At 43.2% G+C, this 26,652-nt stretch overlaps 1 protein-coding gene across 2 annotated transcripts in view; it reads left to right on the forward strand.

Moving 5' to 3' along the window:
- The window catches only part of spata5 (spermatogenesis associated 5), a 334,835-nt gene that overhangs the window by 12,673 nt on the left and 295,510 nt on the right, over nucleotides 1-26,652 (forward strand). For both annotated transcript variants that reach the window (XM_055647374.1, XM_055647365.1), the window contains exons 5-9: nucleotides 2,423-3,085; nucleotides 4,628-4,757; nucleotides 5,942-5,998; nucleotides 8,212-8,335; nucleotides 11,285-11,540. In XM_055647374.1, the coding sequence (XP_055503349.1) occupies nucleotides 2,423-3,085; nucleotides 4,628-4,757; nucleotides 5,942-5,998; nucleotides 8,212-8,335; nucleotides 11,285-11,540 (1,230 nt within the window). The remainder of the gene's footprint in view (nucleotides 1-2,422; nucleotides 3,086-4,627; nucleotides 4,758-5,941; nucleotides 5,999-8,211; nucleotides 8,336-11,284; nucleotides 11,541-26,652) is intronic.

Genomic DNA, 26,652 nt, shown 5'->3' on the forward strand with positions numbered 1-26,652 from the left:
ATTCCTTTTTTTCTGTCACTTAACCAATTTTCTATCTGTGCTAAATAAAATTCATTTTATTTTTCTGGGCTATAACCTTGAAGACAAACACTTTATCAAGTGCCTTTTGAAAGGTTAAAAATCACATTAACTGGTTTTCTGGGTATGGTATGTTAGCTAGCGAATGGTATGTTAGCTTTCATTGCAAAAGGATTTGAGTATAGGAGCAGGGAGGTTCTACTGCAGTTGTACAGGGTCTTGGTGAGACCACACCTGGCGTATTGCGTACAGTTTTGGTCTCCAAATCTGAGGAAGGACATTATTGCCATAGAGGGAGTGCAGAGACGGTTCACCAGACTGATTCCTGGGATGTCAGGACTGTCTTATGAAGAAAGACTGGATAGACTTGGTTTATACTCTCTAGAATTTAGGAGATTGAGAGGGGATCTTATAGAAACTTACAAAATTCTTAAGGGGTTGGACAGGCTAGATGCAGGAAGATTGTTCCCGATGTTAGGGAAGTCCAGGACAAGGGGTCACAGCTTAAGGATAAGGGGGAAATCCTTTAAAACCGAGATGAGAAGAACTTTCTTCACACAGAGAGTGGTGAATCTCTGGAACTCTCTGCCACAGAGGGTAGTTGAGGCCAGTTCATTGGATATATTTAAGAGGGAGTTAGATGTGGCCCTTGTGGTTAAGGGGATCAGGGGGTATGGAGAGAAGGCAGGTACGGGATACTGAGTTGGATGATCAGCCATGATCATATTGAATGGCGGTGCAGGCTCGAAGGGCCGAATGGCCTACTCCTGCACCTAATTTCTATGTTTCTATGTTTCTTTCTTATCTAATCAAAACCTCTATCAAGTAAGTGAAATAGAATTTAAATAAATCAGTCATTTTGGAAGTTCACTAGATTGCCACTCTTCAGTTTTCTAACCCTCTCCCCTCCCATCCCCCTCCACTTCTGCATTCTTTTGCCTCCCTACCAACCTTTGTAGATTACTTCAATTAATGGAAAGTGAGCACTATCGTTGTGCAATTTTGTCCATTTTGCAGGCAAAGCTATCTTGCAATTTGACTAGAACCTTAAGGATGCGATTGTTTACAATTAAGACGGGTATGTTTACATCATGCAAGGATTTTCACCCAATGCAATTTAATCCTGCATGCAAGAGTTCCTCAAATTGGGAAAACAGCCAGTGTACACATTGTAGGTTCATTGTATGCTTTACAACACTACCCAGGGAATGTACACAGGTACAAAATTCTCTCAAGATAGGGTAGGGTTGTAATGAAGGCTTTTGCTACATTAACCATCATCAGACACAGTATTGAGTATAGACAATAGACAATAGGTGCAGGAGTAGGCCATTCGGCCCTTCGAGCCAGCACCGCCATTCAATGTGATCATGGCTGATCATCCCCAATCAGTACCCCGTTCCTGCCTTCTCCCCATATCCCCTGACTCCGCTATTTTTAAGAGCCCTACCTAGCTCTCTCCTGAAAGCATCCAGAGAACCTGCCTCCACCGCCCATGAGGCAGAGAATTCCACAGACTCGCAACTCTCTGTGAGAAAAAGTGTTTCCTCATCTCCGTTCTAAATGGCTTACTCCTTATTCTTAAACTGTGGCCCCTGTTTCTGGACTCCCCCAACATCGGGAACATGTTTCCTGCCTCTAGCGTGTCCAAGCCCTTAACAATCTTATATGTTTCAATGAGACCCTCTCATCCTTCTAAACTCCAGAGTATACAAGCCCAGCTGCTCCATTCTCTCAGCATATGACAGTCCCGCCATCCCGCGAATTAACCTTGTAAACCTACGCTGGGAAGTTGGGACATAATCTTAAAACTATAAGATGTTGGTGAGGCTGCATTTGGAGTATTACTCGGTTTTGTTTACCATACTATAGGAAGGATATCATTAAGGTGTAAAGAATGCAGAGAAGATTTACAAGGATGTTGCCAGGACTTGAGGGCTTGAGCCATAAGGCGAGATTGGGCAAGCTAGGATTTTATTCCTTGGAGCACAGGAGGCTAAGTGGTGATCCTGTAGAGGTGTATAAAATCATGACGGGAATTGAGTCTTTTGCTCAGGGTAGGAGAATCAAGAATAAGAGGACATAGGTTTAAGGTGAGGAGGGAACATTTTAATAGGAATCTGAAGGGCATTTTTGTTACACAGAGGATGGTAGGTATACGGAATGAGCTGCCAGAGGAGGTAGTGGAGGCAGGTACAGTTACAACATTTAAAAGCCACTTGGAAAATTACATGACTAGTAAATGTTCAGAGGATTATGGACAAAATTTGTCAAACAGGGATTAGGTTGGATTGAAGGGCCTGTTTTATTTGCTATATGACTCTTATGCTTCGGTATATATACAAAACAAATTATAGGACTTACCGCTAATTTTATTTTAATCTTCTACTTTATTTTCATGTAGATGGGAAGATAGTATTACCGGGCAACTTACTGAATATTACGTTTTACGGTCGGACTTTTCACTTGATGGTGACGAAGATAAAAGGAGTGGATGGTATTGTCATGGAAACATCGTTCAACGTCACATCTAGTGTGAATGAGGAATCCTTGCTTGATAAATCAGTACAGGAGAACGAAGCAATAGACTTGTCAACTAACTTCAGCAATTTGGCCATAGAAGTTACTCGGGACGGAGATGGTGGCACTACTTCAGATTTATCTTGTCCAATGGCAGATTCTCAAACGATATCAATTTCTACTGCTGTGGACAGTGGAAAATTACTGGAAGCGGACAATGGGATAATATGCTCCACAATGAGCAGCAGTGAAGATGTCGAACAGTCTGAATCTATTCAGGAAGGAGATGGCAAATGTGACTCTTCTGTTGAGGACCTAGTTCTGATGTCAAACAGTTGCTTAAAACGCAACAAAGATACTTTTTACCACATTTCTTTCCTCACTCAAATTAAATTCCTGCAAGGACATAACAGCGAAGATCAAATCAGAGAAGAATCCAAATCCAAAGTCACATATGACATGATTGGAGGACTGGACAGTCAGCTGAAGATGATTAGAGAAATTATTGAATTGCCCCTGAAACAACCACAACTGTTCCTGACCTATGGTAGGACATTGCAAACTGTGATTAGCATGGATCTATTTTAATTTGGTATAAATAAGCTTTAATTAAGCTTTAAAAAAAAAACAAGTGCTGGAGCAACACAGCAGGTCAGGCAGCACGTGTGGAAGGAATGGACTGGTCATAGAAACATAGGTGCAGCAGGAGGCCATTCGGCCCTTCCAGCCAGCACCGCCATTCATTGTGATCATGGCTGATCGTCCCCAATCAATAACCCGTGCCTGCCTTCTCCCCATGTCTCTTGATTCCACTAGTCCCGAGAGCTCTATCTAACTCTCTTAAATCCATCCAGTGACTTGGCCTCCACTGCCCTCTGTGGCAGGGAATTCCACAAACTCACAACTCTCTGGGTGAAAAAGCTTTTTCTCACCTCAATCTTAAATGACCTCCCCTTTATTCTAAGACTGTGGCCCCTGGTTCTGGACTCGCCCAACATTGGGAACATTTTTCCTGCATCCAGCTTGTCCAGTCCTTTTATAATTTTATAAGTTTCTATAAGATCTCCCCTCGTCCTTCTAAACTCCAGTGAATACAAGCCTAGTCTTTTCAATCTTTCCTCATATGGCAGTCCCGCCATCCCAGGGATCAATCTCGTGAACCTACGCTGCACTGCCTCAATCACAAGGATGTCCTTCCTCAAATTAGGAGACCAACAATGTACACAATACTCCAGATGTGGTATCACCAGAGCCCTATACAACTGCAGAAGAACCTCCTTACTCCTATACTGAAATCCTCTTGTTATGAATGTTTTAAGTTGGGACCCTTTCCCCTGAAATTTGGAAGGAGTGGGGGTGGAAAGCTGGATAAAAGAGGTGGGATGGGACAAAGCCCGGCAAATGATTGGTGGGTACAGGTAAGGGGGAAGGGGTAATTGGCAGATGGGTGGTGTAAATAGTAAAGGTTGGAGTGAAAAGGAGGCAGAAGGATGTCAGGCAAAGAAAGAAGAGGAGGAGTGGAATGTAAGGACGGAGGGAGGAATGTGAGTGGCAGGGGATGGGATGGGGGAAAAAGAGGATAAAGGGGAACTGTGGGACTTGGGATATGTCTTTGTTGGTAGCAAAATCATCTAAAAGGTGATGCTGCGCACGCCCGTCGAGGCAGCTGTGGGCCGGCTGGCCGTTGCCCGCGTGGAATTTTTGAACACGGTCAGTTTTTCGGAGCCCCATGCGATGTCGGGACCAGCTCCGCACAACTCCATACGGCTCTGGCGTTCGAAGTGGGACCGGCCCCGCGAGGTCGTACGGCTCAAGCGACCACGTTAGGTCGCGCTTGCCACATGGAGTCGCATGCTCGTAGGACAGGCCCTTGACCCGCTGAATTACTCCAGCACTTTGTGTTTTGCTCAAGATTTCCCCTTCTGTAGTTCCTTGAGTATACAAGGCATTTATGTCCCCTTGTGCATCGATACTTCACAGTGTCCCATCATTTACAAATAGCGTCTCCTAAAAGATGAACAGAACATGTTTTGTTTCTAAATGACGACTCTTTTGATTGCTATCCATCTTTCATTTTGTTGTGATTTAGGGATTACACCTCCCCGAGGAATTTTGCTGTTTGGTCCTCCTGGAACTGGGAAAACACTGATTGCTAGAGCTGTGGCTAATGAAGTCGGAGCTCATATCATTGTTATCAATGGACCTGAAATTATAAGCAAGTAAGTGGAATGATATGTGCGGCAAGATTTCACTGATAGTGATGTATCCTCATGACAACATCCGTTCTAAATTACCAGTCTGAAGGAAAATAAGAAAATCAATGTGGAAGTGATGTGGTGTTTGTATGATTGTGCATTTGCTAATGGCTTTTCACTACTGGGCCAGTATCAAATTGTTGAGGCACACTAGAGGGAACGTTATCCAATGCATCACGTCTCTTGAGAATGTGAAAAACTAATAATGAGAGGACAAAAATGGGGGGGGGAGGGACGAGAAATATTCCTCTGCACCTATTGTAAAATCTGATTGATTTCAATGAAAAGGAACAACTAACTAGGAGATACAAAGATGATTTATAATTTTTTGAATTTACTGATTTTGCGTAAATTTGATTCAGGATTATGATTTTTTAAATAAATTTATATTGACTGTTTTTTATCAGGATCCTTAACAGGTTTGCCTGTTAGCTGGGTCAGGGGATACGACTTAAATAATTGTAAAAGTGTTTTTTCAAGGTGTTTTGTCGGTAGGTCTTGACCTAGCCTGTTCATCTAATAATATTGCATCATATAAAAACTTGGCACTGCAGAGATCCTCATTACTTTGCACTGGGATGGCTTTGGCACAATAGACAATAGACAATAGGTGCAGGAGTAGGCCATTGGTCCTTCGACCCAGCACCGCCATTCAATGTGATCATGGCTGATCATCCCCAATCAGTATCCCGTTCCTGCCTTCTCTCCATATCCCCTGACTCCACTATCTTTAAGAGCCCTATCTAACTCTTGAAAGCATCCAGAGAACCTGCCTCCACCTGAGGCAGAGAATTCCACAGACTCACCACTCTCTGTGAGAAAAAGTGTTTCCTCGTCTCCGTTCTAAATGGCTTACTCCTGATTCTTAATTCTGATTCTGTGGTCCCTGGTTCTGGACTCCCCCAACATCGGGAACATGTTTCCTGCCTCTTGCGTGTCCAAACCCTTAACAATCTTATATGCTTCAATGAGATCCCCTCTCAAGTCATCACTGGAGAATCCAGAAAAAGAGCATCAGTGATTGGTTTGGTTGTCCGTGGCAAGTGCAGGTGGTTCATAGTGACAGCATGTGCTGCCTCAAAAGTTTCAGCAATTTTGTTGATGTTTTCATCTTCTAATGCTCGGGTTCCTGCTTTCCTTTGTTTCAGGTACTTTGGAGAAAGTGAAGCAAGGCTCAGACAGATCTTTGCAGAAGCCACTCAATGGTAACTCCTAAATAAATTCCAAATTGCTGTGATTAGCAAGGAACTTTAACGTAACCATAGACATTTACAGTACACGACCCTATATAAAGGGCCTGTCCCACGAGCATGCGACTCCATGCGGCAAGCGCAACCTAACGTGGTCGCTTGAGCCGTATGGCCTCGCGGGGCCGGTCCCACTTTGATCGCCGGAGCCGTATGGAGTTGTGCGGAGCTAGTCCCGACATCCCGCGGGGCTCCGAAAAACTGACCGTGTTCAAAAATTCCGCGCGGCAACGGCCTGCCGGCCCGCAGCCGCCTCGAAGCCGTTCGTCACGCGCGCACTTCGCTCGAACTTCATGTCACTCACTTGACCTCCGCGCGGCCCCCGCTTCTGGTTAGGTCGTGCTTGCCGCATGCAGGCACATGCTCGTGGGACAGGCCCTTAACACCTTGCTAGAGCGATCCAAAACTAATTGCAATTCCCCTTTCGCAAAAGTTCTAATATTTCAAATCTTGTCTTATCACTTTAATTTCCTATCTCGTGCATCATTCTGAATAATGTAGGTATAAATCCTATAGCTACTCCATAGTTTTCTAGCAATAGCATTATACACCTTCTTTCAATACCAATTTAATCTCATTCTTTATTCTCTGTTGAGTAACGTTTTAGATGTGTTACTGCATTTATCTTTGTTCAGAGTTGTTATTTTCTTCAGAAATATTTTTCTACATGAATTATTCCATTTCCTCATTTTCACTCCTCCCACTTTGTGTTTTTGAATTCATGTGAAACATTTAATTAGTATCTGTGCCATATCTTTGTCCTCCTTTTATATTTCCCCCAAGTCTCTGTATTCCTTCATAATGCATCTATATTTGTTTTTTTATTTGTCCTTTTTTATACCTGCATTTTGGTCCTAATTGTTTTATACTAAACATTTAAACATTAATTTATCCTTCAATCGTGTGTACCGGAGTCGATGAGGTTAGCAAATTCCTATTATGATGGGCGCTGTTAACCAGAGGAACTATTGTGGAGATATAGTAGGTTTGTTGTGGCTGGTATTATTGAAATCGGCTTTTTATTCCAAATTATTTAGTTAATTGCACTTGAATCTGGAGCTTGCGAGGTGGGCTTTACTCCTGTTTTTGAATTATTTATCTGGGCCACTAGATTATTGGTTCAGGAACGTTACCAACATATCAGCACTACAGTGGAATAACCTGGATCATATTTACATCTTGGCCTTGAATCAACAAATTTTCAATTAGATATGTATTTGCGATCAGCTGAACCATAGAAACATAGAAAATAGGTGCAGGAGTAGGCTATTCGGCCCTTCGAGCCTGCACCGTCATTCAATATGATCATGGCTGATCATCCAACTCAGTATCCTGTACCTGCCTTCTCTCCATACCCCCTGATCCCTTTAGCCACAAGGGCCACATCGAACTCCCTCTTAAATATAGCCAATGAACTGGCCTTAACCACCCTCTGTGGCAGAGAGTTCCACAGATTCACCACTCTCTGTGTGAGATTTTTTTTTCTCATCTCGGTCCTAAAATCCTCCTTATCCTTAAACTGTGACCCCTTGTTCTGGACTTCCCCAACATCGGGAATAATTTCCTGCATCTAGCCTGTCCAACCCCTTAAGAATTTTGTATGTTTCTATAAGATCCCTCCCTCAATCTTCTAAATTCTAGCGAGTACAAGCCAAGTCTATCCAGTCTTTCTTCATATGAAAGTCCTGCCATCCTAGGAATCAGTCTGGTGAACCTTCTCTGTACTCCCTCTATGTATTTCCTCAGATTAGGAGACCAAAATTGTACACAATACTCCAGGTGTGGTCTCACCAAGACCCTGTACAACTGCAGTAGAACCTCCCTGCTCCTATACTCAAATCCTTTTGCTATGAATGCTAACATACCATTCGCTTTCTTCACTGCCTGCTGCACCTGCATGCCTACTTTTAATGACTGGTGTACCATGACACCCAGGTCTCGCTGCATCTCCCCTTTTCCTAATCGGCCACCATTCAGATAATAGTCTACTTTCCTGTTTTTGCCACCAAAGTGGATAACCTCACATTTATCCACATTAAACTGCATCTGCCATGCATTTGCCCACTCACCCAGCCTATCCAAGTCACCTTGCAGCCTCCTAGCATCCTCCTCGCAGCTAACACTGTACGTAACTTTTATGATATGTTTGATAGCTTCTCTCTCTTTTCCAGTCAACCGTCAATCATATTTATAGATGAACTTGATGCTATTTGCCCAAAGCGGGAAGGAGCTCAGCATGAAGTTGAGAAGCGAGTGGTGGCATCACTGCTAACGCTAATGGATGGTATTGGCTCGGTGAGTAAAGGGTGGCAGAATTAATAGTAAGTCAATTATTCAGCAAAGTGAATTAAAGTTCAGAGCATTGAGATCTGTTCCTTTATGATGTTTGAGGCTGATACTTGACCTTTCAGTTAGTGCTTAAGGTAGGTTGGGTAAAGGGGTGTTTTGTCACACTTTGTGTTTAAGAAGGAACTGCAGATGCTGGAAAATCGAAGGTAGACAAAAGTGCTGGAGAAACTTAGCGGGTGCAGCAGCATCTATGGAGCGAAGGAAATAGGCAACGTGTCACACTTTATGGTCCTTGATAAGGTTGGTGGGTGCACATAATGGTCTGGCAGAGAAAAAGGCTTTGATCAAGCTCCAAAATGCTGTGGTTTATTCTGTTGGGGTTGTATGTTTTCCCTGAACCAGTGCTTGGTTGATGATTGGGATCTAATATCCAGGCTCAATGACGCTTCCAGAAGCCATTCTTGATTCTCCCTGTATCTCAAGTAACAAAGCCACATTGGAATGGTTTAGGAAGTCATGTCTGTCTGATAAAGACATGAGCATATTGATGCTCACAAATTAGTTGAATGCTCTGTGTCATGAACATGAAGTGAATGAATGGGAGCTCTCAATAACCCTCAATTTGGGTCTCCTGTTGACAATTGGTTATGGGAAATATGGTGATGTTGGGAATTGGTAAAGATGGGGAATAGTAGATTTTTGTACATGCGAATATGTATGAAAGGGAGACGTGCTTTTCTCACACATATAAGTCAGCACCACAGAGAGCATATTAACGTATGGCATCTCTGTGTGGTATCTCAGCTGCACGGTGACGGAGAGGAGAGCTCTTCAGCGCGTCGTCCACAGAGCGCAGAAGATCATTGGGACACAGCTACCAGCCTTGGAGGCATCTACTGCACATGGTGCCTCAGGAAGGCCGTCAGCATCCATAAAGACTCCTCACACCCTTGTAATGGACTGTTCGAACTACTTCCCTCCGGCAGACGTTACAAGGCCTTCTACGCCCGAACCTCCTTACTCCGGAACTGCTTCATCCCCAGAGCTATAGCTGCTCTGAACCGGCCCCGCTGAGTGCCCCACCCCCTTGAACTGTATTCACGCACATCGACCCAGCACAGACATATTTGCACTTTAGACTGTTTTACTGTTCTTTTTTTAAAAATAAATCATGTTTCTCGGGGTATCTAAATTATATTAGTTGTTTAAGTTATGACTATCGGATGGAAGCTGCATACCAAATCTCATTGCACCTATGTGCAATGACAATAAAATATATTATTATTATTATTATCTCGTTACAGGATATGTAGGAAGGAACTGCAGATGCTGGGTTATACCGAAACTAGACACTGGACTAACTCAGTGGGTCAGGCAGCATCTCTGGAGAAAAGGAATAGGTGGCATTTTGGGTCCTGAAACATCACCTATGAGTTTTCTCCAGGGATGCTGCCTGGCCCACTGAGTTACTCATTACAGCATACTTCTGTTCCACTGTAAAAGCTTTCCTTACAGTGAATTATTTCTAGAAATATTGGTGTTTAGCTTATGATAAGATTTGAGAGGGCTTTCCTCCTTAATAGTTATTCTGTTTCAATGTTCGTCTTGGTAAGAAAGATTATAGTTTTGGAATAATTTATTATGAAAGCAGCTGGGGGGTGGAAGATTGCAACCTTCACGTGATCCGCCCTGTGTTCGATGAATGCAATCAACCCGGCGTGCACAATCAAGTTAGATCAAATAGAACAAGTTGTCCTACAACTTTAAGCTGTGCACGCCATAAGCAAGAAGACGAAGAAAGCAGCTGGAATAAATGATTTTTAAATAGTTGGAATATGGAAATTCCAGTAGTTCTGTGTAGTTACAATAATATGGACATAGCCCATTATGATTAGACAAACATTTTGAACCCATCTCCAATTGCTCATGAGAAAAGGGGTTTCAAAAAATTGCTGCCGTCTTTGTCGTAAAGATAGTGCCACCATTCGGTTGGGTAAAGAGTTCTGAGACTGACCCAGTTAGTCCATCAGGGAAGCAATGGTGAGGTAATTGCTAGCTAGAATAGTGTGTGACATCTGAGGACATCCTAATCTGAGTAAGGACACTTCTTGCCATAGAGGGAGTACAGGGTTGAGAGGAGGTATAACATATAAACAGTATACAATTACAGAGAAGGTTCACCTGCGCTCAGACCACGACTGATTCCTGGAAGCTCATTCCACACAGGACACTCTTATTATGAAGAACCCCTAACTGATAACTCTTGTTTGAATCTTGTACTCTCAGTGGGAAAAGCTTTTAGAATTTAGTCAACTCTGGCTTTTCCAGGGGGATCTTATAGAAACTTGCAAAATTCTTAAGGGGTTGGACAGGCGAGATGCAGGAAGATTGTTCCCGATGTTGGGGAAGTCCAGAACAAGGGGTCACAGTTTAAAGATAAGGGGGAAGTCTTTTAGGACAGAGATGAGAAAAACATTTTTCACGCCGAGATTGGTGATTCTGTGGAATTCTCTGCCACAGAAGGTAGTTGAGGCCAGTTCATTGGCTATATTTAAGAGGGAGTTAGATGTGGCCCTTGTGGCTAAAGGTATGTATGGAGAGAAGGCAGGTACAGGATACCCAGTTGGATGATCAGCCATGATTATATTGAACGGCGGTGCAGGCTCGAAGGGCCGAATGGCCTACTCCTGCACCTATTTTCTATGTTTCTATGGAAGACATCTTGCAGAGGTGGTACTCCCATACATACCTCTGCTGTCTTTGTGCTTCTAGATTGTGGAGATCATTCATGAAACATGACAATGAATGGTAATGGGTATTTACAAAATAAAACTCAAGCAATCCACATGTTGCATTTTGTGGATAAGTGATCCTGTGCTTGGCACCTGTCATTTGAATGTTGAGGTTTTAAAGTAGATGTATTTATGGAATACTTTTTTTTTCTGTTAATGTCAGGAAGGGAGTCAAGGACAGCTCTTGGTCCTTGCTGCCACAAATCGACCTCACGCTTTGGATCCAGCACTTCGGCGACCAGGGCGATTCGATAAAGAGATAGAGATTGGTATTCCTAACGCCGCGGATCGGCTCGATATCTTGAAGAAATTTCTGAAGAATGTTCCAATCTCGTTGAGTGAGGAGGAGCTGGTACACATTGCGGACGGTGCCCATGGATACGTTGGTGCGGATCTGGTGGCAGTCTGCAAGGAAGCAGGTAACAATATTGCACTACTGATCTTGTTTTAGCTGTTGCACCATCTTGTGGTGAAATTGAGGCGGTGTTGCCAAAACCCGCTTTCTGCGGGTACTGAATGAGGATTTAAGGAGCAAGGTGCATTGAGGTTGTTGTCTCTCGGATATATTGGGAGCTCTTGCAGAATGTTGTCGTTGTTTCCTGTACATTAAAGGTTCCTCATAGGACTAGTATCCTATAGGATCTTTGGTGCGGAGACGGAAACCGGTTACGGAAATGGGGCCTTAAATTACCCGTGAATCTGCCCATAACCGTACTATTTTTCTCCATTTTTCTGTATGTGACCATGCCTCTTTCACTTTCTAATAAAATGAATCTGTGGACAAAAATCCTACAAAAAGGATTAGCATTTGGGCTAGAAGTGTGAAATCTTGCCTGAGCTCACATTGTTTTAAGGGCCTGTCCCACTTATGTGTCCTTGGCATGCAAATGACGCAACCTCGTGGTGGCGTGGAGCCACGACGGTCCCATGAAGGACACGCGTGACTTCATTCGACCGCACAGCCGTCTGGAGCGCGTGACGTCTTTTGAAGATGGACACAAAAAGCTGGAGTAACTCAGCGGGACCAGCATTATCTCTGGAGAGAAGCAATGGGTGATGTTTCGTGTTGAGACTTCTTCAGTCTGAAAAGAAGGGTCTTGACCCGAAACGTCACCCATTGCTTCTCTCTAGAGATGCTGCCGGTCCCGCTGAGTTACTCCTGCATTTTGTGTCTATCTTCAATTTTCTTGGCCCCGCTCTGGGAGTAGAAGTGGGGGCGGATCCGGACCGCAACGGCCGTGAGCCCCAGGCCGAGTTCGGCGATGGTTTGCCTGCTTCTGCTGCTGTTGAAGGTGAGAGGTTGAGACGTCCAGGGCCTTGGGCCTGTCCCACTTTGGCCGTCAGTTCCGTGACAGGCTGTTGGCGCGCGAAGATTTCGTTCGCGACAAATATTTTGGAGCCCCGCGCGATATCGCGCACAACTACATACCCCTCCGCGCTTCTCAGTGGGACCGGCCCCGCGCGGCCATACGATGCCCGTGCGCCTCAATGCGACCACGAGGTGGCGTAATTTGCGTGCCAAGGACACGTAAGTGGGACAGGCCCTTAAGGCAGAAGCACTTGCAACAGCCTTCAGCTAGGTCTGGAGACTTCTAGCTAGAAGTGTGAAATCTTGCCTGAGCTCCCATTGTCACAGTCACTACCTGACCTGCTGTGTGGTTCTGGCATATTTACACATTTATTGCATGTTAAGTGTGCTGGTAATAGTTGAAAAGTGTGTTAATGTGCTTTTACTCTCTTGATGCTGTTTAATATGACACTGTTTTGTGTTACAGTTTGTTCACATTTGTTGTGCCACTGTTCATTACTACTATGTAAAAGGATAATATTGAGATGCTCTTACTTACAGAATGAAATGAGCTATCCGCGGTTTCTCACACCTGCACTGTTGATGAAAGCTAAATGTATCTACCGCGACGTGACCTTTTCAATTTGTCCATTGTTAAAAGCAGTTGACACTCGTGTTTTTTTGATAGTGGTTGATGTGAATTACTGCTTTTCAGGCAGTTCATTTCTGAGAAAGAAAGGTCACCCTACTGTCAACATCAACAGATGTTCAGAATGACTTCTCACAATGTATATAAAATTAGGGTAGGATCTGCCCGATTTAGCACCAAAGAATCTGTTCTGTTACTAGATCCACACTAGCCTAACCATACTCTGAAGAAGGGTTTTGGCCTGAAAAGCTGCCTATCTCCTTCGCTCCATAGATGCTGCTGCACCCGCTTAGTTTCTCCAGCATTTTTGTGTACTAACCATACTCTAATTTTGTTACTACCTGCAAGAGGAAGGTACAGGAGCTTTGAAACCGTGATCACCAGGTTCAAGCAGCTTCTTCCTCGCAACCATCACCCTCTTGAACATTATAAAACACCAATGTCAGCAACTATGATCTTCTATGAACTATCTTTGGTTGCACGATAGACTTAGATTTTTACACTTTTATAGTTACCTTATATCAAAAAAACAAAAATAAATAATTTATCATATGCTTGATTATTATATGTTATCTGTTTTGTAAAAGTGCTTCGGGGCCTGTAGAACTGCAGTACGTATGAATTATATTGTTCTGTTATCAGTACATATACCAAACATTCTTGTCCCTTGACTCTTAAAATTAAGTTTCTCACCTTAGTCACTTTATTATATTAAAGTACCATTGAACCCTTGGAATCAGAAAATGTCAGTCCAGTGCCAAGGGCTTGGAAAGAGTCTTACCACATGTCTGATAGGACTATGCCTCATCTTGAAGTATTTCTGGTGTAGATAGGAACTGTGTTGCAAGAAGCTGGGTGGCAGTGTGAACTGTGAGGAGGATGCTATGAGAATGCAGGGTGACTTGGACAGGTTGGGGGAGTGGGCAGATGCATGGCAGATGAAGTTTAATGCGGATAAATGCGAGGTTATCCACTTTGGTAGCAAAAAACAGGAAGGCTGATTACTATCTAAATGGCGTCAAGTTGGGAAAAGAGGAAGTACCAAGGGATCTGGGGGTCCTTGTACATCAGTCTATGACAGTAAGCATGCAGGTACAGCAGGCAGTGAAGAAAGCGAATGGCATGTTGGCCTTTATAACAAGAGGAGTCGAATATAGGAGCATTGAGGTCCTTCTGCAGTTGTACAGAGCCCTAGTGAGACCACACCTGGAGTAGTGTGTACAGTTTTGGTCCCATAATTTGAGGAAGGACATTCTTGCTATTGAGGGAGTGCAGCGTAGGTTTACAAGGTTAATTCCCGGGATGGCGGGACTCTCATATGCTGAGAGAATGGAGCTGCTGGGCTTGTACACTCTGGAGTTTAAAAGGAAGAAGGATGAGAGGGGATCTCATTGAAACATATAAGATTGTTAAGGGCTTGGGCACTTGTTAAGGGCTAAGTGCCAGGACAACAGCCTCCTCTTGAACATCAAAAAAACTAAGGACTTTAGGGCACATCATCCGAGGACGTACACACCATTGAAGATAAATGGGGATCCTGTGGATAGGGTGAGCTGTTTTAAATATCTGGGAGTCCACATCTCTGAGGATATGACATGGACATCACACGCCGCAGCACTCGTGAGTAAGGCAAGGCAGCGCCTTTTCCACCTCATGCAATTGAGGAAATTCAGAGTGTCTCCGAGGATCCTCCAGTGCTTCTACGCAGCGGCGGTGGAAAGCATCTTGTCCGGAAACATTACCATCTGGTTTTGGAATTGCTCTGCCCAGGACAAGAAGGCTCTGCAGAGAGTAGTGCGTTCAGCCGAATGCACTATGGGAACTTCACTCGCCCCCCTGCAGGAACTATACATCAGGAGGTGCAACTCCAGAGCCAATAAAATCATGGGAGACCCCTTCCACCCCTGCAACGGACTGTTCCAGCTGCTACGGTCAGGCAAACGCCCGTTGCCATGCTGTGAGAACGGTGAGGTTGAGAAGGAGTTTCTTCCCAGAGACCATTCGGACTGTAAACTCCTATCTCTCCAGGGACTAACTCTACTGAACGTTTTTCCTTCCGCCCACAATATTTAATATGTAAAAGAATATGTGATTCTGTATGTAGTTTATTTGGTTGTTTGTTTGTTTGGCTTTTTGCACAAAGACCGCGAGCATTGCCACTTTTCATTTCACTGCACATCTCATATGTGTATGTGAAGAATAAACTTGACTTGACTTGACTTGTCACACTAGAGGCAGGAAACATGTTCCCGATGTTGGGGAGACCAGAACCAATGGCCACCGTTTAAGAATAAGGAGTAAGCCATTTAGAACGGAGACGAGGAAACACTTTTTCTCACAGAGAGTGGTGAGCCTGTGGAATTCTCTGCCTCAGAGGGCGGTGGAGGCAGGTTCTCTGGATGCTTTCAAAAGAGAGCTGGATTCTTAAGGTTCTTAAAAATAGCGGAGTCAGGGGATAAGGGGAGAAGGCAAGGACGGGGTACTGATTGGGGATGATCAGCCATGATCGCATTGAATGGCGGTGCTGGCTCGAAGGGCCGAATGGCCTACTCCTGCACCTATTGTCTATTGTCTATTTTCAAAATTGTGAAAAGGGCGCCAGAGACTGTGGAGAATGGGGATGATGCTTCTTTTCCCACATTGATGGCATTTATATTGTGGGGCAGGCTGCCATCTCCTGGAATGCTGGAGTAACTCAGCCTCAGTAAATCAACAAGATCAGTAAATCTTGTTCATGCTTCTCACAATACTCCAGCATTTTTGTGTCTCTTTTTAAAAAATTGTAAACCAGCTTCTGCAGTTCCCTGTGTCTAGATCTACTGGAATAGCAGCACTCGGGAGAATTGTCAAAATTCAGTTTAATGACCGAGGTTGAAAAATTGGGTATATTATTCAAGTAGATAACGACTTTTTTTTCACCAAATTTTCTTGTGGAGTCATCCTAATAATACTACATGTTTAATGACACTTAAAGAGTCATGAAGTCAGAGATATGCAATGTAGGAACAGCCCCTTTGATCCACCAAATCTATGCCGACCGTCATGCCAATCCATTCTAATCTCACTAGTCTGGATTAATTCCATATCCTTCTATGCCTTGTGAAATTGTCTGTTAATTGTTATCCTGTCTCCATAGTAACAGCATTTAAGAGACACCTCTCAGCAATTTTGGCCAGAAACTAACTACTCTCTGAAATATTTACCCCTCAAATTCCCTTCAAACCTCTTTCCTCTCACCTTACACCTATACCCTCTATTTTTAGACACCTTGACCATGGGAAACAGACACTGGTTATCTATCTTGTTTATGCCTTTCACATAATTGTACATCTCTATCATGTCACCTCTCAGCATCCTTTGCCCCAGAAAAAAAATCATAACCAATGAAATGTCTCATGATAACTCAAGCCATGCAATCCAGGTCAACTCTTTGTGTATCTTTTCTGCACACCTTCAGCTTAATCACACCCTTCCTTTAGTGTGATGGCCATAACGACAAACAATGCTCCAAGTGCTGCCACTAACGGTTAAAACATTGTTTCTGCACTGCAACATGATGTAACAATTCTGTACAATGAAGGCAAACAAGCCTTAAGTCTTCCTCATCTCTTTGCCTACCTGTGTTGCCATCTTCAGGGAACAATGTAATCGTACCCCAAGGTCTATCTGTTCAACAACATTCCCCAGGGTCCTGATGTTCACTGTGTATGCGCTTCCCTTGTTCAACTTCCTAGAACCCCCCCATCGCTTCACACTTGTCCAAGTTAAATTCTGCCCGCCCTTCCCTTGACGCTATTCCCAGTATATATATTAGGCAACTTTATTCACTGTCCACTATACTATGAATTTTGATGTAAAGGGCCTGTCCCACTGTACAAGGTAATTCAAGAGTTCTCCCGAGTTTTCCCCTGATTCGAACTCGGCGAATGTCTGTAGCGGGTCCGTAGGAGTTCGTGAATGTCCCGCAGCGGCTCGTACGAGTAACGGCAGGTACTCGGGAAAATCCGGTAAACTTGTGAAGTTTTTTCAACACTGTGAAAAATGTCCATGAGTAAAAAAAATCCTTGTTACTTTTTTCTCGTACGAGCCACTACGATACATCCACAAACTCCTACGGACCCGCTACAGACATTCTCCGAGATCGAATCAGGGGAAAACACGGGAGAACTCTTGAATTACCTTGTACAGTGGGACAGGCCCTTTATCAGATTTGGAGGAGTTTATTGTCATATATACCAGAGGGTAATGAAATTCCTGTTCACATGAAGCTGACAGAGTGAACAGTACATCAATAAATATGACAAGTTCAAAACAGCAGAATGGTGCAAGATTGGAGTGCAATGTGACCCCAGTTTTGTTTTGGACGGAGTAGACTATATCTGCTTCTTCTTTTGGTTAAAAATTTTTTTGTACATTTTACCAATATGTACACAGTCCACTTTATGCAATTGTTATTAATTTACACCAGGAACTGAGGAATAGGGCTTCTGTATTTCACCTGTGGGATTGTCCTGTCCAAAAGATGGTAACTGTCGGCGCTTCACTCGCTGCGTGGAAATGGTGTTTGTGTAGATTGTTTTTCTATATTCCCTCGAGGAAAACTTGAATCTACACAAAACACATGTGATTCCATGAGTACCGTTATCATTTAAGCCTGACTATTGAGGATTTAGGTCCTACCCCAGATATTTCACTAAGTAATTGCAGCTGAGGAAAATCTTCTTCACCCAGAGAGTTGTGAATCTGTGGAATTCTCTGCCACAGAAGGCAGTGGAGGACAATTCACTGGATGTATTCAAGAGACAGTTAGTTATAGCTATTAAGGTTAATGGAATCAAGGGATATGGGGGGGGGGGGGGGGGGGGGGAAGCAGGAACGGGGTACTGATCAGCCATGACCCTATTGAATGGCGGTGCTGGCTTAAAGGGCCAAATGGCCTCCTCCTGCACCTACTTGTTCTATGTTGGTATGATGGTTCTGAGGGAGTAGTGGGGTGTTTCATAAGACAGTCCTGGGATGTCAGGACTGTCTTATGAAGAAAGACTGGATAGACTTGGTTTATACTCTCTAGAATTTAGAAGATTGAGAGGGGATCTTATAGAAACTTACAAAATTCTTAAGGGGTTGGACAGGCTAGATGCAGGAAGATTGTTCCCGATGTTAGGGAAGTCCAGGACAAGGGGTCACAGCTTAAGGATAAAGGGGAAATCCTTTAAAACCGAGATGAGAAGAACTTTTTTCACACACAGAGAGTGGTGAATCTCTGGAACTCTCTGCCACAGAGGATAGTTGAGGCCAGTTCATTGGCTATATTTAAGAGGGAGTTAGATGTGGCCCTTGTGGCTAAGGGGATCAGGGGGTATGGAGAGAAGGCAGGTACGGGATAATGAGTTGGATGATCAGCCATGATCATATTGAATGGCGGTGCAGGCTCGAAGGGCCGAATGGCCTACTCCTGCACCTAATTTCTATGTTTCTATGTTTCTATGTTTAACCCTCTTCATGCATATTTGGGTGGATATGAAATGAATCCTTCAGCACAGTTTTGAAGAACAGAAACATTTAACATCATTGAATAAAAATCTTATTGCATTTTGTGGAGACTTGTTTTGCGGAAATTGAATGCTGATTTATTTTCTTGCAATGGAGGCATCAGTAAACTGCTTTGGGAAGTCCCAAGGTTCATGACAGTTGCAAGGTGAATAGAAATCTATTTTTGGGGGTTTAGTTTTGGTTTTACTGTATATTGCCAATGCAGCCACATAGATTACAAGAACGAAAAGTATGGGATGAGGAGAGAACATTTCAAATTGTCACAAATCACTTGGGATTCACCCTATCATAGACTGTACCGATTGATTCTTCAATGCAAAGATTTAAATTGAATTCATGATGACACGAAAGGGAAATTAAGATGTTCATCTATTCCTAAATCTCTGCTGTTAAATTTCTGTAACGCATATCCCCACCAACCGCGCTTATCTTGTATTTAAGAGGGAACTGCAGATGCTGGAGAATCGAAGGTTACACAAAAAAGCTGGAGAAACTCAGCGGGTGCAGCAGCATCTATGGAGCGAAGGAAATAGGCAACGTTTCGGGTGTAACTCTGAAGGGTTTCGGCCCAAAACGTTGCCTATTTCCTTCGCTCCATAGATGCTGCTGCACCCGCTGAGTTTCTCCAGCAATTTTGTCTACCTCATCTTGTAACTTATCTGCAGAGACCAGTCTGTTACAAGTACAAGATAACAACACTCACATTAGCTCATCTGTTTTATAACTTGTGTCTATTTCATTTTTCCCCACTTCATTTTGATATATTTTCTGTGTTTATTGTTGGGTAACACCTTCATTGTAGATGTGTGTTTCGTGTTTGGACGGAGTTTGGATATTTTTGCTAGACTAAGTCCTAGTGCATAGGCAACTGAGAAGATACAGCTTGTCCATAAAGATTCTTTTGAACTTCCACAGTTGCCCATGTAGAAAGTATTTTGCTGGGCATTTCAACCTGGTATGGCAACTGCTTTGTTCTTGACTGTCTGAGCCTGCAGAGAGTGGTGAACATGGCCCAGTCCATCACAGGCTTGTCACTTCCTCCATCCAGTCTGTCTTCATGGTGTGTTGTATCTGGAAGGATGCCTGCCACCCTAACCATATCCTTTCCTCTCTTCTACATTACATAGAAACATAGAAAATAGGTGCAGGAGGAGGCCATTCGGCCCTTCGAGCCAGCTCCGCCATTCATTGTGATCATGGCTGATCGTCCCCTATCAATAACCCGTGCCTGCCTTCTCCCCATATCCCTTGACTCCACTAGCCCCTAGAGCTCTATCTAACTCGCTCTTAAATCCATCCAGTGACTTGGCCTCCACTGCCCTCTGTGGCAGGGAATTCCACAAATTCACAACTCTCTGGGTGAAAACGTTTTTTTCTCACCTCAGTCTTAAATGACCTCCCCTTTATTCTAAGACTGTGGCCCCTGGTTCTAGACTCGCCCAACATTGGGAACATTTTTCCTGCATCTAGCTTGTCCAGTCCTTTTATAATTTTACATGTTACTATAAGAATCCCCCTCATCCTTCTAAACCACAGTGAATACAAGCCTAGTCTTTTCAATCTTTCCTCATACGACAGTCCCGCCATCCCAGGGATCAATCTTGTGAACCTACGCTGCACTGCCTCAATCACAAGGATGTCCTTCCTCAAATTAGATCTAATCTGGTTCCTCTATGCCCTGTGTTTGTACTTGTGTATATGAGAGGAACCTTCTACTAGTGATTAAAGTTATGCTAGAGCACGATTCAGGGTTAATGCATACATGTGCGGCTTCTTTATAACTATCATAAATCATTAAATAGACCTCAAATACTTCATAACTAAATAACTATCATGAACTACTGTAAATGGATCTCAAATACTTCAGAACTAAAATAAACATGAGAGTTGAAAGCAACAATTTGTATATTTGTACATTAATCTTTTAAGCTTGCGTGTTAAAAAGGAGACTTGTTAAATATTTATTTAAGACCCTACACATTTTTAGTTAGTAAAAAGACTTTTAAATTCTTAAAAAGTTAATATAGTCAAGTCAGTGGTGCTTTTCTGATAAGTACCTATTCATCAGTTGTTAGCTGAAATTATTTGCATATTCTATCATTGCTACAATGTTAGTCTTCAGCAAAGATGCATTATGAACTCGAGTACCTTTTATGATTAAAAACGTTAATTGGTGTAAGAAGTGCCTTTTGCAATTTTCAAAATATTTAGGCTTGCCAAGGAACAATTTCCTTTTCCAAACTGATTTTAATATTTTGGTAGGAAGCTGCTTGTTTCTAATAGAACACAAATGTACTTTATTTTAATTAATGTTGCTGGATCCAATGTGCTGGACTCTGTAATCAGATTAACTTTCCTTGTCCAAGCCTGCTGTACCAGATGTTTTCTTGCATTAATTCAGAGTAAGTCCCCTGCTTATCCGCAGTGTTTTCCAAAGACAATTGATGTATAGCCCGAGGGGAAAAACAGGACTGGACCTGGAACAGTTTGACCTTGCGCTGGGCTAGAGAATTAACTGTACTTTTGAAGGCTTATTCATACCTTGAAAAAATAAACAAAATTGGAACATGCTTATGGCAAAGTGCTTCCTCTAATTATTGCACCTTAACCCTTCAATGCCCAGGATGGGATTCATTCTGAATAAATAACAAATAGCATAGCTTATGTCCTTATTTTGCACAACTAACATGAGAGAATTCTACTGATCACAAATACTCTATCCATTGAGTGAAGAGCTGTGAAACATGCAGGGACTTCCAGTACACTAGCATCATTGTGGGCTATGGAATTCACTGGTGTAAGTGGAAAAAAAGAGATAATGACGAGGAAACAGGAAGACAGTTTCCATATGTGGCTTGATTAGTGTTATTTTATGTTAAATGTTTCCTTTTTGTAGCAGTGAACTGATGATGTCTTCCCCAAATAATCACAGGCAGATCTTTCTATTTAAGATCAATTTTTTTTTTGTGTGCAGTTCGTGACTATTGAGGCATTACTAGATAGTGTTTTAATGACACGTGAATTACAGTTTTTTTTTTCTCCCTTGTTGCTTTTCTCCCTTTTCTTCTCAAAAGGGGCTATTAATTGTTTCCTTAGTTATTGACATTTCCGCTCACATGACATTTAGAAACAATTAGAAACATAGAAAAAATAGGTGCAGGAGTAGGCCATTCGGCCCTTTCAGCCTGCACCACCATTCAATATGATCATGGGTGATCATCTAAAATCAGTTCCTGCTTTTTCCCTATATTCCTTGATTCCTTTAGCACTAAGAGCTAAATCTAACTCCCTCTTGAAAACATCCAGTGAATTGGCCACCACACCTTCTGTGGCAGAGAATTCCACAGATTCACAACTCTCTGGGTGTAGCAGTTTTTCCTCATAGCAGTCCTAAATGGCCTACCCCTTATTTTTAAACTGTGACCCCTGGTTCTGTATTTCCCCAACATCGGGGACATTTTTCCTGCATATAACCTGTCCAATCCTTTAAGAATTTTATATGTTTCATGTTTCTATGAGATCTCCTCTCATCCTAAATTCCAGTGAATATAAGCACAGGCAACCCATTCTTTCATCTTGTCAGTCCTGCCATCCCAGGAATTAACCTGGTGAACCTAGGCTGCACTCCGCAATAGCAATTAGGTCCTTCCTCAAATTAGGAGACCAAAATTGCATACAATACTCCAGCTGTGGTCTCACCAGGGCCCTGTACAACTGCAGTAGGACCTCCTTGCTCCTAAACTCAAATCCTCTCGCAATGAATGCCAACATGCCATTAGCTTTCTTCACTGCCTGTTCTACCTGCATGCTTACTTTCAGTGACTGATGTACAAGGACACCCAGGACTCGTTGCACCTCCCCTTTTCATAATCTGACACCATTCAGATAGTCTGCCTTCCTGTTCTTACCACCAAAGTGGATAACCTCACATTTATCCACATTATACTGAACCTGCCATGCATCTACCCACTCACCCAACCTATCCAAGTCACCCTGCAGCCTGATAGCATCCTCTTCGCAGCTCACACTGCCACCCAGCTTTGTGTTATCCGTAAACTTGGAGATGTCACATTTAATTCCCTTGTCTAAATCGTTATTATATATTAAAAATAACTGGGGTCCCAGCACCATGCCTTGCGGCACCCCACTAGTCACTGCCTGCCATTCTGAAAAGGACGCGTTAATTCCTACTCTTTGCTTCCTGTCTGCCAACCAGTTCTCTATCCATGTCAATACCCTACCCCCAATACCATGTGCTCTAATTTTGCACATTAATCTCTTATGGGGGACCTTGTCAAAAGCCTTTTGAAAGTCCAGATACACCACATCCATTGGCTCTCTCTTATCCATTCAACTTGTTACATCCCCAAAAAATTCCAGAAGATTAGTCAAGCATGATTTCCTCTTCATAAATCCATGCTGACTTTGACCAATCCTGTCACTGCTTTCCAAATGCGCTGCTATAACATCTTTAACAATCGACTCAAGCATCTTCCCCACTACCAATGTAAGACTAACTGGTCTATAATTCTCTGTTTTCTCCCTCCCTCCTTTCTTAAAAAGTGGAGTTACATTGACTATCCTCCAGTCCTCAAGAACTGATCCAGATTCGAGAGAACATTGGAAAATGATAACCAATGCATCCACGATTTCTAGGGCCATCTCCTTGAGTTCTCTGGGATGCAGACCATCAGGCCCTGGGGATTTATCTGCCTTCAGTCCCAACAGCTTACCGAACACAATTTCCTAACTAATGTGGATTTCCTTCAGTTCCTCCCTCCCACTAGATCCTCAGTCCCCTAGTATTTCTGGGAGATTGTTTGTGTCTTCCTTCGTGAAGACAGAACCAAAGTATTAGTTTAACTGTTCTGCCATTTCTTTGTTTCTCTGATTGCAAGAGACCTATCTTTGCCTTCTCTAATCTTTTTGTTTTTACATACAGTGCCTTCCATGGTGTTTTACATAGTCCCCCCAAGGACAAGGACCCATAATTTATTTATTTGCCTCTGTTCCCCACAACTTGAACGATTTCTCATCACCAACAATAGATGCTCTGCCAGACCTGTAAAAAAAATCACACCTTTCATCCGGTTAAAGTGCGGACATTTTGTCCAGATTTTTTAATAGGTAAGGCGGCTTGAAAAGTCAGCAGCTGCCTTTTTAGTCATAGTTTGGGTTTCATCATGTAGAAACTTTACAGTCCCCAGTTGGCGACTTTGTACATAGTCCCCCCATTTCAGGGCACCATAATGCTTTGAGGGACACAGCAATGTCAGCTGTAAATGGGAAAGCCTCAGCGCCCTGGAGCTTAGTAATGCATGTGGCGGTGGATTTGGAGCGCCTCGCAGCCAAGGTATTTTGTTGCGCCATATCCTTTCCCCGTCTCTCCAACCAGGTAGGGGACTAAGAATGCAATGACTGCTTGAAGTCTGCGATTCATGGACATCACCAGTTAAAGTTTACCCCTTCACCCCCCCTTCACATGCCCTCCAAACTAACTGACTAACATTTAAGGGATGTTTGTCTTCTCTGGTGATGCTACTGTACAGACCTGGGTACCGTTGCAGCCATCTTTTTAGCTCCTGGAAATACTGGCCGTTTTGAGGGCTAAACACTGGATAAAAGGTTGTGCACCCCTTCCTTCAGTTTTCTCTTCAGCATATAAAAGGCATGCTCAATTGACGTTCAAATTGGGCGATTGACTTAGCCACTCAAGAATTAACCATTTTTTAGCTTTGAAAAACGTTGTTGCTATAGCAGTATGTTTGGGATCATTGTCTTGCTGTAGAATGAACAGCCAGCCAATGAGTTTGAACTTAAGCAGATAGGGTGTATGCTACTACCATCAACAGTTGCATCATCAATGAGATAAGTGACTAGTACCTTCAGCAGCCATACATGCCCAGGCCATAACACCCAGGGTATCCCAGGAAGGAAGATTATTTTCTAAATGGTGTCAATTGGGAAAAGGGGAAGTACAACGGTATCTGGGGGTCTTTGTTCATCAGTCAATGAAAGTAAGCATGCAGGTACAGCAGGCAGTGAAGAAAGCAAATGACACGTTGGCCTTCATAACAAGAGTTGAGTATGGGAATAAAGATGTCCTTCTGCAGTTGTATATGGCCCTAGTGAGACCACAGCTGGAGTTTTGTGTGCAGTTTTGGTCTCCTAATTTAAGAAAGGACATTCTTCTTATTGAGGGAGTGCAGCTTAGGTTTACATGGTTACATCCCGGGGTGGAGAGGGATGAGAGAATGGAGTGGCTGGGCTTGTACACTCTGGAGTTTAGAAGGATGAGGGGGGAATCTCATTGAAACATATAAGATTGTTAAGGGCTTGGACACACTAGAGGCAGGAAACATATTCTCGATGTTGGGGGAGTCCAGAACCAGGGGCCACAGTTTAAGAAAAAGAGTCTGAAGAAGGATTTTGGCCTGAAACGTTGCCCATCTCCTTCGCTCCATGGATGCTGCTGCACCCGCTGAGTTTATCCAGCATTTTTGTGTAGCCACAGTTTAAGAATAAGGAGTAAGCAATTTAGAACGGAGACGAGGAAACACTATTTCTTACAGAGAGTGGTGAGTCTGTGGAATTCTCTGCCTCAGAGGGCGGTGGAGACAGGTTCTCTGGATGCTTTCAAGAGAGAGCTAGATAGGGCTCTTAAAAATAGCAGTGTCATGGGATATGGGGAGAAGGCAGGAACGGGGTACTGATTGGGGATGATCAGCCATGACCGTATTGAATGGCGGTGCTGGCTCGAAGGGCCAAATGGCCTACTCCAGCACCTATTGTCTATTGTATGCAAAACAAAGCACTTCACTGTACCTAGGTACTTGTGACAAAAAAGTATCATTGAATTATTAAATCCCATCTGGGTCTGGGACATCCACCTTAATGCTCCTAAATGAACAACTCCTCCTCCTTCATATCAACATGTTCTTGAATAACAACACACTACCGAAGAAGGGTCTCGACCCGAAACGTCACCCATTCCTTCTCTCCAAAGATGCTGCCTGTCCCGCTGAGTTACTCCAGCTTTTTGTGTCTATCTTCGGTTCAAACCAGCATCTGCAGTGCCTTCTTACACACTTTTTGCTGATCTTTCTTTCATCATGCCGTCCCCTTGGTGAATATCAATATGAAGTATTGCCTCGCCCACTTTCTCTGCTCAGGCATAAACTCCTTTCCTTGTCCTTGAGTGGTCCTACCCTCTCCGTACATACTCTCTCGTTTTTAACTTTTACAAAATGCCTTGAGATTTTCTTTAATCCAACCATCCAAGGACATTTCATGACCCCAATTAGTCTCTCCTGATTCCCTGTTTAAGTTCTCTCCTGCAATCTTTCTATTCCTCAGAGGCCTGGTCCGATTCCAGATTTCTAAACCTTGCATGTACTTTATTTTTCTTCTTGACTAAATTTACCCCATCTCTCATCATTTGTTCCCAAACTTTGTTGTCCTTATCCTTCTTCCTCAGAGGAACATATTGTTTGTGAATTCCAAACAGCTGGCCTTTAAATGCCTCCCACATGTCAGATGTGGACTTGCCTAACAACAACTGCTCCCAATATATTCTCCCCAGCTCCTCTCAGACTGTTGTAATAAGTCTTTCCCCAATTTAGCATTCCCCCTCCCCACCCTCAGGTCCAGTCTTTTACTTACCCATGACTATCAGAAAATGTATTATGATCACTGTTCCCAAAATGCTCCCCCACTGAAACTGATCACCTGATGAGGCTCATTTCGCAATACAAGATCTAGTATTGCCCCAGGTTGGATTATCCACATACCGTGTCAAGGAATACGCCTAGGTGGACCACACAAATTCCCATCTGAGTTTTTGGCCCTAACGTGTCCCAGTCAATTCTGGGGAGATTAAATTCACCCACTGCAACTACAGTATTGATGTTGCCTCTTTCCATAATCTGCTGACATATTTGTTCCTCTATCTCGCGATGGCCATTGAGAGGTCTGTACTCCAACCCATTATAGAGATTGCACCTTTCTTAACTGGTGGATTAGTATTGATTTGATTAGTATT

The sequence above is a fragment of the Leucoraja erinacea genome, chromosome 1 (assembly GCF_028641065.1).
Source record: "Leucoraja erinacea ecotype New England chromosome 1, Leri_hhj_1, whole genome shotgun sequence".
In the NCBI taxonomy this organism is placed as follows: domain Eukaryota; kingdom Metazoa; phylum Chordata; class Chondrichthyes; order Rajiformes; family Rajidae; genus Leucoraja; species Leucoraja erinaceus.